Genomic DNA, 15568 nt, shown 5'->3' with positions numbered 1-15568 from the left:
AATCACACAACAGACTTGAGTGTTTTCAGCAACCATATGAGTTTAAAGGGAGAATTTGTCCTTTTTAAATTGACCACATAATCATAAAATTACCATGAAGAACATGCAGATAAACATGTGCATCAGCTCCTTGTTCTCCATTCACAAATTGTAGGCTGCTATATAATCCAGAATCATCTTCTGTGACGTTCTTGATGTTCAGAGAGCAGTCAGACCCCAGATTCAGTCTCTCATGTCTCTCTGTGTTTTTCTTCTTTATCCCTAAACCAATCAGTTCAACTGTCCCTGAACTTCTGAAACTGTTATAGATCCATGTAGTTGATTTGCAGTCAGAAAGAGCATTATTACAGGGCAGACGGACATTTTCACCAGAACTGATGAACACATTCTCATTCACTCCACTGGTACCTGAAACACAGTATATTTGAGTGATTATTATGCTATAAATGAAAACAGAAAAGATATCAGCATAAAAAAAGCATATCACAGAAAAAAAGCATATCACATAATATGTTGTGTGTGAAAAAGAACACAAAAATGTTTTAATTATGTTGTGGTTATATGTAGCATCTGGACCAATCAGACACAGTTTTTCATTATATTTAATGAATTATCCAGAAACACTCTCTCAACAAAGGTCTGTGGACCCTCCCCCAAACACTGTAACAAATTCAGTTTTCACTGAGACTGGTTCCAGGACACAGGAAGACTGATAAGTTTCACAACCGTCAGGAATTTGCAGAGACTTGTGACTCTGACTTAATTCTTGTTGAGAAGGACAAATAAACCCTTTTTATCCTATATATTCTATATATATAACTGTGTCAAGCAGGGCGGGGCGAGAGCCGCGAGAGAACAGCGCGAGTGATAATGAGAGTCAGCTGCGCGTTGCACCGGTCTCGTATCTTACGGAGGAGCTCCAGAAGCGTAAAAGGAGGAACAACGTCAGTGAAGGACAAGAGAGGACCAGGCCTGGATTTTGTGTAATGTTTTATTATGTTTGTGTGGCCAGCAGTCGGCCATGAGGGACTTCCAGCATTTTACTTTCGTTTGGTTGTTGGTTTATTTTATATTGTTATTAAAGTCTGTTTAACATTCGCCAGTTCCCGCCTCCTTCTTCCTGTATATACGAACCGTGTTACATTATAAAACATAACATAAAATCCAGGCCTGGTCCTCTCTCATCCTTCACTGTTGTCGCTCATCCTTTTATGCTTCTGGAGCTCCTCCGTGAGATACGAGACCGGTGCAATGCACAGCTGACGCTTATTATCACTCGCGCCACCGGCCTCGCGCCGTTCCCTCACGGCTCTCACCCCGCCCTGCTTGTCACACTAACCACATGAGAAATGTATAAACATGTATCCAATTCCCATCTCATGATTTTCCTTTTATAGGATTTGGCATATGTATTAATTCTCTCTTTTGAACTCTTTTGGTATTATTGTTTCAGAGTTGCATACTATGGTTAACTAAAATCATATGGGTAGCATGTTTGGTATCGATGGACTCCAACTTTCATTTCCTATTTGGTAATTTATGTTACATGTTGCTAACTCTGTGACACAGTAGTATTATAAAAATCTAGAAGGTTCTTCTCTCATACATCCAATCCAATGTCTTATGCTAATATCTTTCTAGAGAACAAAGACTCGTAAAAAAGTTCTCTCCGAAGGAACAACTCCTTATTGGCTCAGTCACCTCAAGAGAGTGTGGCATCTTCACACTTTAAAGTCACTGATCACAAGATCATGGGTTATTTTTACTGAAAAATGCTGATGTGAAGATGATGCTAAGCTAGAAGCTTCTAAGGAACCCCAAGCTTGTGCCAGGCTTCGGCCTTGACTTTCCATTCACCAAAAATCCTCTGGATCCAACTGGTTCTCTCATCAAGACAACATCAGCAAAGATTCAGTGGGAGCCTCCACAAATTGCATCAGGACAGTTTAATTCAAATGGGCGAGATATGCAAGTATCAAACTTAGTCTCATTATATGATACAGTAAGTATCCTTACCCCTATTAAAGAAGCGTGTGTTAGAACTAAACTGATGGTTTGCTCAAGGCTGCTGATCTGCTGAATTTCAAACAATGCTGTAACATCTTGCTTTCCTGTATTCTGCTTCAGCTTTCTCTTTCCCTTGGTAAAGTGTATGCATGTATGTGTGTGAATGTTAGAGTAGTTTAAGAGTTTAGTCTAGTTAATAAAGTCTTGTTCATGTCACACGTGAAGTGTTTCATGCTCTCATACTGGAGTCCCTAATCATGCCGATCCTGACTACATGTTCTGAGTAGTACTGTACAGTAAGAATGTTATTTCCTATAACCCGAAAATGAATATTTCTTAGAATTAATGAACAATTAACCAAGTGTCTACTGGACAAACAGGTTAATTGATTGTAATATTATTTTTACTACATCAAGTTCATTCTTTTAACTGATTCAAATATTTATAATTAATTATAACTAGTTATAATTAATTATTCATATTTCTTTGAGCTAATTGGCTACATTTGATAGTAAAGCTGCATTCTTTGGCAAAATAGTGATGTTAATAGTATTATACAAGCTGTGTTTGGAATAAAAAATTACGCTATCAAACGTTATATTTGGTGAAAATAACACCAACAACTTTAAATCAAAACAAAAGTCGTCCACGTCAGGCTAATTAACAGTTCCAAGCTTGACATATTACTGAAATATTGATAGTTTATCATAACATTTATTTAACAGATAAAGATTAAAGATTTTACGATATAAACATTTTTGATACCATAGAAACTTCATTATTCTTGTCACCAATGTCAATATCATAAAAAAACTACTAGCCTATATAAATAAAACTCAAGCTCACTGAAGACAAGTAAGCAGTTAAGAATAAGAAACTAATTACAAGCAATAGGACAAATTTTTGATTTTGTTAATATTTTTTCTGTAGAAAGACAAACATAAATAGTGATGAAAGCCAAAATATTAAGTGTCACAGATGTAAATTTACTGAGTAATCCACTATGTTGTAGAGGAGGGTCAAAATGACCATTTTCACCTGAGATTTGGAGCCAAATTAGAGGGGTGTAAAAATGACTTTAGAAAGAAAATGACTTTTATTTTATTTTTTCACAGAGATTGGTAAGTCTATTAGTAAAACCTGTTGACTTTAACAATTTTTGTTTCATTATATGCCAACGATGACAGTTCAAACTATGGCAAAAAGCACTTGTTTTTTGCCTCAAGTTTGCATGCCTGTATCTTGTGAAGTATTAAAGATATTTTAATATTCTTTTAGATTCTGGTTCTTAAACTTTCCTTTTGGTATCTTCATTTTAAAGGCCCTTGATTGTTCAATCCCAGTGTTGCGAATCAGCTCAAAGGGGAAATATATATAATTATTCATAACTCATTATGATTATTCATTATGATTAATTATGAATATTTGAAACAGTTACTCAATTAACATGATGTAGCTATGTTAACATTACAATTAATCAATCAGTTCATCCTGTGAACACTCAGTATTGATTATTAATTAATTATAAGAGAATGGTATTTCCCATGGCCATAGAAAAATTATTCTTTCTTAGCATTTACAGCGCTTAGAGCTGGTAATAAAATCTAGATCATTTAAAAGACAATTTATTGCAGACAGGGAGTCAGAACCAAATATGTATTGTGCACAAGTTTTATTAACTAAATCACGAACACATAACTAAACTAACAAACACATACATACAATTCACGCATACATAATGAGAGAGTGGAAATGAATTGGAACCGTATCATAACAGGGGAATGAAGCGATGAGAAAAGTCAATTAAACAAGCTGAAAGGACCATCAGTTTTCGCAGTAATAAAGCACCTTAGCTAACAAAGGGGGTTCACAAATTAATACTAAATCGCTGTTTAGTGTTCAAATGTACGATACTTGCAAAATGCCTTTGGCTGTTGAGGAGCATTCGGATCTGCAGGCTGAGGAGAAATCCTTGATGGTTCCGTCCGAAGTTGTAATCAATATCTTCTGTGTTGGATGAAGAAATATGAAACAACTTGCACTGTTAATTTGACTCTTCTATCTCTACAGGCCTCACTTATAGAACAGTTCATCTTTAAATTATTGCAGGAAACTCTGTTTTGAGGACTATGGCCACTGCTTTTCCATGTGGCTACATGTTCAGAGCAGCTTGTGCATATTTGCGGGTCATAAAAATCAACCTTATCTGAGGCCCTTGCCCCAGTTGGTCTGTTGGGGGATGACTGCTTACAGACCCCAGAGTGAGTTTTAGAGATTATTTGTTAAATATGACAAAAAATTGTGTCTGATTTTACTCAGTCATTACACAGAGATATGGAGATCTTAATGCGGCTCCATTTGTACACAATTTTAGTAGTCAGAAACCAAATGTGAGTCACTTTGTATACAGCTGATACTTTTTTCTTTTAAAGAGGAATATCTAAAGAACAAATAATGTTAAAACGAGAAATGTATCTCTTTTTTGCTATCACCTGAAATTCATAGAACATACCTGAGTGCTATAAAAATTCTTTTCGAAAGCTGTCATGCCTGTTACTCTAAAAGTATTCAAGATATCTCAATATTTTTCTAGATTCTCATAATAAACTTTTCTTTTGGAATCTTTATTTTTAAGGCCCGTAGATATTGGGACCCCAATATGATTCCATGTTCAAATTGTTGAATTTTACCCATATTCAATGGTCACAAACCAAATGCAGGAAACTTTTTAAACAGACTGAAATATTTAGGGCCTTGAAAATGAAGATTTCAAAAGGAAAGTTTATTAAGAATGAGAATCCAGAAGGATATTAAGATATACTTTTAGAGTTGCAGGCATGCTAACTTTAGAAAAGGAGTTTTTATGGCACTCAGGTATGTTCTATGCAGTTTAGATGATAGAAAAACACGAGATACATTTCTAGTTTCAACATTATTTGTTCTTCAGATATTCCTCTTTAAAATAAAAGAAGTTTTTGACCTGTTTACCAATTTACTAATGGATCTGCATTAAGATCTCCATATCTCTGGGATTGAACAATCGAGAGCCTTTAAGATGAAGATACCAAAAGGAAAGTTTCTTAAGAACCAGAATCTAAAAGGATATTAAGATATCTTTAATACTTCTTGAGTTACAGGCATGCAAACTTGAGGCACACAAGAAGTGCTTTTTGCCATTTTTGAACTGTCATCGTTGGCATATAATGAAACAAAGATTGCTAAAGTCAACAGATTTTCCTAGTAGACCTACCTCTGTGTAAAAATAAAATAATGATACTGCCATCTTTCTAAAGTCATTTTTACACCCCTGTAAATTGGCTCCAAATCTCAGGTGAAAATGGTCATTTTGACCCCCCCTCTACAAAATAGTGGATTACTCAGTAAATATACATCAGTGACATTTAATATTTTGGCTTTCATAACTATTTATGTTTTTGTCTTTCACCAAAAAAAAAAAAAAAAAAAATCAAAAATTTGAGCCGGGGTCCTCTGGTTGATTTGACACGGAATGACCCACATGAAAACAAATAAATAATAAATGCTATAAGCATTGTATAAATTAATCAAATGTATAAAAACACAATATAGTCTTCACTGTGTAAATTAAATATATATTTAATCTTATTAAAGTTACAAAATTGGAATTGTCAAAAGTCTTTTTTTCTCTTTTGTTGTTTGATTAATATGAATGACAGACAGCAGGAAAATTAGACAGCTGTCGCTTTAAGAGCTGCCCTGGTCCATTAGACTGAAACACATGTGTTTAAGGGCAAATTCCAAATGGTAATTTGTACCCTTGAAGGGCACTTCGAAAAGGGGACGCCATTTGTAGGGGTGTTCCAAACAAAAGTGAACAACTGAATCCCTTCATGAAGGGCCCTTCCACAAGGCCGTTAGTGAAGGGTACACGCCATGGTCAATTTGAGGAGGTCATTTTATCATTTACGGTCATGTAACCCAGCGAATACTCGTGATTCAAGGTGCGTTCACGCCATATCGTAATTCCTGTAACTACGAGATTCTGGCTTGTAAAAAAGTGTTCCAGTCCTCATAGAGCTCATAATTACAGCTTGTAAGCTGGGAGTTTTCTGAAAGCTCCCACATGTATCACGTGGCTGCTGTACCACCTGACCACTGTAGATTCATTTAGGCGTCGAGAGTGGTGCCATAGAAACGCATAATTCCCAGTCAAAGGACGTGAACGGCTCCGGATACAGGTGCTGGTCATATAATTAGAATATCATCAAAAAGTTGATTTATTTCACTAATTCCATTCAAAAAGTGAAACTTGTATATTATATTCATTCATTACACACAGACTGATATATTTCAAATGTTTATTTCTTTTAATTTTGATGATTATAACTGACAACTAAGGAAAATCCCAAATTCAGTATCTCAAAAAATTAGAATATTACTTAAGACCAATACAAAGAAAGGATTTTTAGAAATCTTGGCCAACTGAAAAGTATGAACATGAAAAGTATGAACATGAAAAGTATGAGCATGTACAGCACTCAATACTTAGTTGGGGCTCCTTTTGCCTGAATTACTGCAGCAATGCGGCGTGGCATGGAGTCGATCAGTCTGTGGCACTGCTCAGGTGTTATAAGAGCCCAGGTTGCTCTGATAGTGGCCTTCAGCTCTTCTGCATTGTTGGGTCTGGCATATCGCATCTTCCTCTTCACAATACCCCATAGATTTTCTATGGGGTTAAGGTCAGGCGAGTTTGCTGGCCAATTAAGAACAGGGATACCATGGTCTTTAAACCAGGTACTGGTAGCTTTGGCACTGTGTGCAGGTGCCAAGTCCTGTTGGAAAATGAAATCTGCATCTCCATAAAGTTGGTCAGCAGCAGGAAGCATGAAGTGCTCTAAAACTTCCTGGTATACGGCTGCATTGACCTTGGACCTCAGAAAACACAGTGGACCAACACCAGCAGATGACATGACACCCCAAACCATCACTGACTGTGGAAACTTTACACTGGACCTCAAGCAACATAGATTGTGTGCCTCTCCTCTCTTCCTCCAGACTCTGGGACCCTGATTTCCAAAGGAAATGCAAAATTTACTTTCATCAGAGAACATAACTTTGGACCACTCAGCAGCAGTCCAGTCCTTTTTGTCTTTAGCCCAGGCGAGACGCTTCTGACGCTGTCTGTTGTTCAAGAGTGGCTTGACACGAGGAATGCGACAGCTGAAACCCATGTCTTGCATACGTCTGTGCGTAGTGGTTCTTGAAGCACTGACTCCAGCTGCAGTCCACTCTTTGTGAATCTCCCCCACATTTTTGAATGGGTTTTGTTTCACAATCCTCTCCAGGGTGCGGTTATCCCTATTGCTTGTACACTTTTTTCTACCACATCTTTTCCTTCCCTTCGCCTCTCTATTAATGTGCTTGGACACAGAGCTCTGTGAACAGCCAGCCTCTTTTGCAATGACCTTTTGTGTCTTGCCCTCCTTGTGCAAGGTGTCAATGGTCATCTTTTGGACAATTGTCAAGTCAGCAGTCTTCCCCATGATTGTGTAGCCTACAGAACTAGACTGAGAGACCATTTAAAGGCCTTTGCAGGTGTTTTGAGTTAAAATTAAAAGAAATAAACATTTGAAATATATCAGTCTGTGTGTAATGAATGAATATAATATACAAGTTTCACTTTTTGAATGGAATTAGTGAAATAAATCAACTTTTTGATGATATTCTAATTATATGACCAACACCTGTATATAACTTCACGTGTTGTCATCTCAAGATTCTGGTAAATACGAGGTGGCATGAACGCAGCATCATTTTAAAGGTAGATGGCGGGAGAGTTCGAGTTAACTTACAAACATAGCAATTCAAGTCATTTTTGTCATATTATGTTTAAATAAGTTTCATAGGTTAGAAATGTGTTTAATGCAGTGTCCAAAGATGAGACGACAAGTTGAGAACAGAGAAATATACTCACACACACATATATAACATATTTTAAAAAATATATAAATGTATCTTTATTTGCAACAGCTATGTTAACAACAATAAGAAGAAATTCCTGTCGTAAGAACAGCTAATCAGCTGATGAACCTGGTGCTGCGTTGTCATGGGAACATCCCAGATGAAGATAATGAAGAAATTACGTTGCTCCCTTCGCCAAGTGTCTTTCAAACGGCTACATAATGGCATGCTCCCTCCAATGTCCCCTTTGACAGCTCTGCCCTTCGAAGGGAGTAGGGCATAGCCATAGGGATGCTCCCTTCCATTTGGAATTTGCTCTCTCTGACTGTTTACGAGGATACTTGCAAAAATGGGCATTTTGACACATACACGTATGTATATAATTTAACCGTTCAAGGCCAATAAAGCACCAAATATAACTTCGTTCAAAACTCAAGTGCTCTGTGAACAGCGGATGTTTCTGCATCTCTCAGAAACAGTCTCTCGCGCATATAAAGAAATGAGTTGTCTTTTGCTGCTGACTGCGATTCAAAGGCTTAAAATCACTTGTTTTAAATGCTTAAAAACGCATGCAAATGATACGTTTTTGTGACCACGTAGCACAGCAACCTTATGTGTATGAGTAACTTAAGAAGGTGTGAGTCTGTTTATGTCATCCACCGATACTCTGCTCTGCAACCCCCCATACACACACTTTCAAAAACTCATCGGATCTAGACAAATCACAATAATGACTTATTTTGGATTGAAAAAGGTGACAAGTTTGCACCCCTGTTCTTTATCAGAGAGCTGTTGAAAACTCTTAATATGAAGATAATTGTTGATCATCAGATGTTTGAGTGACTCTATGTCCAGTATCAGGAATAATACAGTATGATCTGTATGTATCAATACACAACTCTGAGATCACAACGTAAATGTGTGCAAGAATAAACTGAGCATGTTCAAATCAACTCTTTCCAGACTAATTCCACTAAATGTCTTTAGAGAAAATACAGATTTCTTTACCTGTGAGAAGTGAAGAGAGAATGATCAGTCCCAGCAGACACAGATCACACTTATCAGCCATTTTCTGTTTCTGTCAGTCTTTCTCTTCATTATATAGTTACAGCTCTTCCTTCAAAAATCACTAGCTCCTCCCGTGGTTGTGAACTTCCTCTTATCTGAGTGACACTGAGTTACATTTTACTCTCTGTAGATTGGGCTCATATTGACACAGAGCAGTGTACTTTTAACACAGAGGATTTTGAACGGTCTTGGTCTTAGTTTAGGTCTTGACTACACCTCTGAGTGATACTCAACTTTCCTGTACTGAGTGTTGGATGTAAACACGGGGACAGAGCTGGGTAGTAACTGGTTACATGTAATCTGGATTACATAATCAGATTTCAAAAATCAAGTAGTTGTAATTAGAGTATATTACATTTGAAAATACTTGTAGTCAGACTACAGTTACTTTTCCATTGATTACATGTTATTCTCATTGTCACAGTTTCCCTTGTTTATCACTGACTTATATTGGCCAACTTCCATTTAAGTTTATCATATATAAGCACAAGTGTAGTAAGTAAGTGTACTAGCAATGTGAGCATGTTATTACTGTGAACTTATTTCATTTGAGTCCACTAAAAAAAAAAACCCACAATATTCACAACACAAACACAATATTCCTTAAAGTACACAAAATATTTTGAGCTGCGGCATCATTCAGACTCGCACAGACATCAAGAATAAGAGATGAATCTCAATAATGATGACAATCAACATAAAGCTCCATGCTGCAGTGCATTCTGGGAACCAGCATAGTACAAAACTCATCCATGACTCCCAGCATGCACTGCAGCATGAATAAATAGAACAGGAGAATACACTAGAGTGGAGAACAGAAGAACACACTGGAGATAACACAGGAGGTAAGCACAGGAGGGACGCTGCAGAACAGTCGCTTGGAGAAACACAGAGAGTCTTCTTCATTAGAATGAGACCGGACCATGATCAGAGGGTGAGGTGTGTGCTTATATTGCCAGAGTGATGAGGGGGCAGACGAGGTGCAGGTGTGTGTGATTAGCGTTCAGGAGAGATGATGGCTGAGGTAGTGCAGGTGAGGTCAAGGAGGGATGATGGGAAATGAAGTGCAGACATGGTAGATCTGTGACAGAGTTCTTGGGCTAGAGTTGCTTCTGGAGAGCATTTTAGAGCAGATTCTGGAGAACTTTCTGGAGAGGACTTGGGGTCAAGAGCCTTCTCTAGGCTGTACTCGGGGGCTGGAGTCAACTCTGGGCTGAGCTCAGGGACTGGAGCTATATCTGGGTTCCAAGACATCCCCTCATACTCCACTAGTAATCACAGGGGCACAGGCATGTGGCCATCTTGGCTGAGGGCTTAGGTGTGGCGGCCATGATGGGACGAGACTCTGGAAAGGCGGTCATGATGGGACGAGACTCTGGAAAGGCGGTCATGATGGGACGAGACTCTGGAACGGCGGTCATGATGGGACGAGACTCTAGAACGGCGGCCATGACGGGACAAGAATCTGGAACGGCGGTCATGGCGGGATGAGACCCTGGAACGGCGGTCATGACGGGATGAGACTCTGGAATGGCGACCATGACGGAACGAGACTCTGGAATGGTGGCAATGACAGGACGAGACCCTGGAATGGATTTACAGGAGAAAACAGGCATTGACAAATGTTGACAAAGGTACTATGCCTCTTCACGGCTGTCTGTACTGAAATTAAAGGGGGGGTCTGCTGACTTGGAAATCAAATTCATGCTTAAAGAAACACTCTTCCTGGCTCTGGGTATGGGACACTTAATGTTAACCACCGGGGCGGAAGGAACTTTGGAATCACGTGTTTGCGTGAGGAGATCTAGGGCTGATGAGGATTTGATGCATTGGGCTACAGGGAACTGAAGGACAGAAGAAAGATGTGCAGGTTGAGATGGTGGAGTGATAATTTCAGTCACTTCACCTATTGTGAAAGAAGATCCACATATTAACAATACATCATGGATGTAACTCTGCGGAGAACAAGTGGTTACTGAAGCCGCTGGGATCGGTTTGAAAAGAGAATCCTCTAATCCAGTGTTTCTCAACCACATTCCTGGAGGCCCACCAACACTGCACATTTTGCATGTCTCCTTAATTAAACACACCTGATTAGGGTTATCAGCTCATTAGTAGTGACTCAAAGATTTAAAATGGGTGTGTCAGACAAAGGAGACATGCAAAATGTGCAGTGTTGGTGGGCCTCCAGGAATGTGGTTGAGAACCACTGATCTAATCCACTCCAAAAACGTTTTTTAAAGTGCTCCAATTCCAGGGGACCATGTTGGAAAGCTCTAAAAATTCTTCCACGTAGTCCTCGAACGGACGACCATTTTGGTAGAGGGATAGGAGCAGATCTTCGGTACCAAAAGAGTTGGTGCACCTTGTGCTGTCTGCTGTACTGGTCTGGTCTTCTGTTACGGAATCAGACTCAGAGGAATATAGTGCTATACGGCAGACACGGAGACTTGGATAAAGGAAGACGCTGGAGTGGAGAACACACTGGAGATAACACAGGAGGTAAGCACAGGAGGGACGCTGGAAAATAGTCACTTGAAGAAACACTGGGGAAACATTGAGATAGTCCTCTTTGTTAAAATGAGACCGAGCCATGAACAGAGGTGAGGTGTGTGCTTAAATATGATGAGGGGGCAGAGAGGTGCAGGTGTGCGTGACTAGCATTCAGGAGAAGTGATGGCTGAGGGAGGCCAAGGAGGGATGATGGGAAATGAAGTGTAGACATGGTAGATCTGTGACATTATCATTATAGTTACTGAATTTTATTTTAGTTATCGTTACTGTTGTTATTGTTTCTGTTACCATTATACAGTGGTTACAGTGTTATTATAGCTATCGTTATAGTTATTTTTATAGTTATTATATAGTTATCGTTACTGTTATCATTGTAGTTACTGAATATTAGTTATTGTTATTGTTAGTTATTATATACTGTAGTTAATTATTGTTACTGTTATTATACAGTAGTTACTGAGTGTTATTATAGTTATCGTAATTATATAGTTACTGTTATTATACAGTAGTTACTGAATGTTATTATAGTTATATACTTATTAATACTGTTATTATAGTTACTGAATGTTATTATAGTTGCTATTGTTTAAGGTAGTTATTATATAGTTATAGTTATCGTCACACTTATATAGTTATCATTAGTTATTATTATATCATTATAGTTATTGTTAAAGTTATTACATAGTTATTGTTATAGATACTGTTATTGTTGTGAACAGGCCTGTGGGAATGAAAGTATGACACTGTAGCATGTGAGGTTTCTTTTTTTAATGTCCTTTTAAAGTATTAAACATGTAAAAATACAAACACAGACGCCGAATGGCAGGAGTTCATGAGTTTGCAGCATCAGTCGCTCGGCAGTCGTTCTGCGAGTCTGACAGACACGCGTCGGCTCGAGTGTGATGTTCATCAGTCCTGATTGCGCTCGTTCTGGCCCGTTCGTTTGCGCCTTTGTGCCTTGGTGCTTCTGCCTGGGCGGAGCTTGTTGTCATGAGTGGATGACGACTTCTTTTCGCTCTGATGGTTTCTCCGCCTCATTTCCTTTTTGGACCTCCGTTTGCCCCTCCTCTTCTGTTTAGTGAGGCTGTTGAGCGATGAAGTGAGGCTCTGGATCCTGCAGAAACACACATGATGAATCTGAATTATCTGAACTGAAGAACAAACATTGACAAATCATTCAGAGATGTTTACGTCATTGATGCTGTTCTTTTCATGTCTATCACAGTGTTCATTACTGTATAAAGCACTATATAAATCAGACTGACTGGACTATGAACACAGATGAATGAATAATCCATACTTTTTGGACAGGAGTGGGTTTCCAGCTATCTTGGGAAGGGCTTTTGTTTTCTCCTCTTCATTCTGTTCATCTCTCTGTAGAAACGACACACACAGACACACTGTTAACCAGCCGAACCTCGTTCACTCACCCATGTGGAACTGGTTAGTGCCGTTCACCTGCTGTGGTTCTAGCAATCTGTCTGTTGATAGGTCAAGGTCGCTGATGGTCGTCACGGTGACGGTGTGGTTGGGATGGTCATACTGAACGCTCTCTGTCGTCGCTGTGATCACGTCTTCCAGCTCGTCCGCCTCGTCTAAACACACACACACACGTGTCACATAATGCTGACCCCTGACCCCACACAACACGTGTGCAACTCACCCAGAGCCTCACGGCGCTCCTGCAGCATCTTCAGATACTCTTTGTGTCTCTGGAGGAACATCAGACAGGAACATCATCAGCTGCTGCTTCATCATCATCATCATCTTCATCATCACACTCATCCTTACCTCCTCTCTGACGCGCTTCTGCTCCTCCTTCAGCTTGTTCCTCATCTCCTCCAGCGCTGCTCTTCGCCGCTCCAGCTTCCTCTTGTGGAAACCCGTCAGGAAATCTCTAAAACATTCAAAACCTTTATAGCACAACTATATATACATATGTATATATGGGCCATTAAGAGTTGGAGACATCTTGAAAAAAAAAAAAAAAGTGTCTTTTTCTACAAATTTTGTATGTATGCAAATATCCAAGGTACACATTTCTAGTAATTGTGCAGTTCATTCTCATATTGTATTTTCAGAAAGTTCAATTTGAAAATGATTTAATAAGAAGGGTTACATTGACCTATCAAGATTTTCTACCTCAAATATATTTTTTTGCTATTTTTTAAAAAAAGTTTTCACAGATAAATCAATTACAATTACAATTTTAACAATATTTCAAGTGTAATTTATGAGATTTGTTGTATTTTGAATCCAATCTTTCCTTGTAAAAGTCATAGAGTTTATCATGCTGATTTCAAAGTGAAGGATTCATTAGTTTGAATATACATTGAACCAAATACTATAATAACATCTTAGTTGATCATTCAATATACTTTATTTTTGACAAAACATCCCATGTTTCGGTCGTGACTGCACATTTCCGGTAGTGACAGTAATGTGTTGGTAGTGACCACATCACATTACACAATTTTACCTCACATACTAAAACATATTAAAATACTAATGATTTGCATAACTGTAATAACATTTAGTTTATTTCACCCAAATAAACGATTATGTGTTCCCTTTTGTCATTACCAAAACAATAATGTCACTACCGAAACAGTCAAGACGGAAACTTGTGGTGAAGTTTCAGTAGTGACAATTTTAAACACTTTTGAGCCACTCAAAGATGATAACAATGGTTACATGATCACATAGCTAGAACAGTTCTGAACAGTTGTACACAGAAAGAAACAAACTAAATTTTATGGAATAACACCCAAAAAAGTTTGCTTAATTGCAGAAAAGGGTGTTTGGTAGTGATGTTCCTTAAAGTTACACACAGAACTTCAGACTTTTGAACACATTTAACTCAAAATGATGGACTATGAAAGAGAGGCTATGAGAGGGAGGGACACAGGAATATTTCCTGATCAAAAATGTTGAAGTGTGTTAAAATCAGTCTCAGACAATGGACTCAAACATACACTGTTTCGGTAGTGACATGAAAATGCTTTTTTTTTTTTTTTTTTTTACATAAATTTCATGATTTAAAAATAGAATATAAAATAAAAAATATATATATTTTTAAAAACAACAATGCAAAAAAATAGCAAAAATTATTTCAATATTTTCACAAGTTGAATTTAGGGGTTAGGGTTCGGGACAGACACCTCCCAATTGAAAGTACCCATTAAATGATAACTTCATATATATTAAGCTTACTGATATTTTAAATATTATTGTGGGATTCAATAGATAATAAAAGGATATTAGTAAACATCTTAAATTTGAATACTTAAATGCTTTTTAAATGTGTTTTTGCTTGTGGGACAGCAGTTTGCACCAATTCTGTAGAACGGCCCATTTATAGTTATAAATACTGTGACAATATACCTATACATGTGTACTATTATTCATGTGTGTTACGCATATGTGGGTATATGTATGTATTTATGTATGTTGTCACATTAATGTCACAGTGTTTAATCCCCATATAAACTGATTTACTGTTGCGGAGTAATTCGGTTTAAACTCTCCCAATATCTCATCCTAATTAAAGTGCTGAATTAATGTCACTTACTGTCTGTCTTTATCATCGAACATCAGCACACATTTACGCTGCTTCTGTTTCGCTCCACTTTTACAGTTTGTTTTCTGCTTTAATTTGCCGTTCTTAGCCATTTTTCTCGAGTGTACTCGTTCTAAACACGTGTGACGCGCTGCAAAACTTCCGCTTCTGAGCACTACCGGAAGTGCCAAAATAAAGGTCCTCCACAGAACACGCATTTAAAATAAAAGTCCTCTTGAAAAAACGTTTTTAGTTGATATCTGATCTGATCTTTGAGGTGATTTATATGCTAATGTAGGTATCGGGAAACATGTCGACTTTATCCCGTTCACACTGACAAATAAAATGTTCTCTAGCATGAATGTCTCTAAATTATAAACTCAACATGAATGTAAGTATGTGGGTTTGATTATTGTAGTCATTTCTGTGGGCTCAAATCTTAATTTTTTTTGTCACTTATAAATGTGTCCTGTTTTACAT

General features: G+C 37.9%; 4 protein-coding genes across 12 annotated transcripts in view; 2 read left to right on the top strand and 2 right to left on the bottom strand.

Moving 5' to 3' along the window:
• LOC127508160 (uncharacterized) overlaps positions 1-9031 on the bottom strand; it is a 75877-nt gene extending 66846 nt beyond the window's left edge. For all 5 annotated transcript variants that reach the window (XM_051885870.1, XM_051885869.1, XM_051885868.1 and 2 more), the window contains exons 1-3: positions 8956-9031; positions 3922-4014; positions 94-408 (exon numbers count right to left, since the gene is read on the bottom strand). In XM_051885870.1, coding sequence (XP_051741830.1) covers positions 94-408; positions 3922-4014; positions 8956-9016 — 469 coding nt within the window. In that variant the 5' untranslated portion in view covers positions 9017-9031. The remainder of the gene's footprint in view (positions 1-93; positions 409-3921; positions 4015-8955) is intronic.
• The window catches only part of LOC127508114 (obscurin-like), a 536232-nt gene that overhangs the window by 23300 nt on the left and 497364 nt on the right, over positions 1-15568 (top strand). The gene's annotated exons all lie outside the window — the stretch shown is intronic.
• The window catches only part of LOC127508155 (CXADR-like membrane protein), a 252545-nt gene that overhangs the window by 112183 nt on the left and 124794 nt on the right, over positions 1-15568 (top strand). The window lies entirely within an intron of this gene.
• nol12 (nucleolar protein 12) lies at positions 12283-15312 on the bottom strand. Its single transcript, XM_051885953.1, has 6 exons — positions 15101-15312; positions 13321-13426; positions 13193-13241; positions 12988-13124; positions 12830-12903; positions 12283-12643 (listed from the first exon to the last, which is right to left on the bottom strand). Exons 1-6 carry the CDS (start codon positions 15304-15306, stop codon positions 12439-12441), a joined length of 777 nt encoding a protein of 258 aa, XP_051741913.1. The 5' UTR covers positions 15307-15312; the 3' UTR covers positions 12283-12438.

This window comes from Ctenopharyngodon idella, chromosome 3, assembly GCF_019924925.1.
Source record: "Ctenopharyngodon idella isolate HZGC_01 chromosome 3, HZGC01, whole genome shotgun sequence".
NCBI classification, from domain to species: domain Eukaryota; kingdom Metazoa; phylum Chordata; class Actinopteri; order Cypriniformes; family Xenocyprididae; genus Ctenopharyngodon; species Ctenopharyngodon idella.
Note: the sequence above shows the minus strand (reverse complement) of the source record. Positions and strands in the feature narration are given on the sequence as shown.

Excerpts from the sequence above, each read along its gene's own strand:
- nol12 (XM_051885953.1), bottom strand. The coding sequence starts at position 15,306 with ATGCGTGTTCTGTGGAGGACCTTTATTTTGGCACTTCCGGTAGTGCTC. Across the intron at positions 13,242-13,320 it reads AGAAGCGCGTCAGAGAGGAG|AGACACAAAGAGTATCTGAA; the intron begins GTAAGGATGAGT and ends ATGTTCCTCCAG. Across the intron at positions 13,125-13,192 it reads GGAGCGCCGTGAGGCTCTGG|ACGAGGCGGACGAGCTGGAA; the intron begins GTGAGTTGCACA and ends GTGTGTGTTTAG.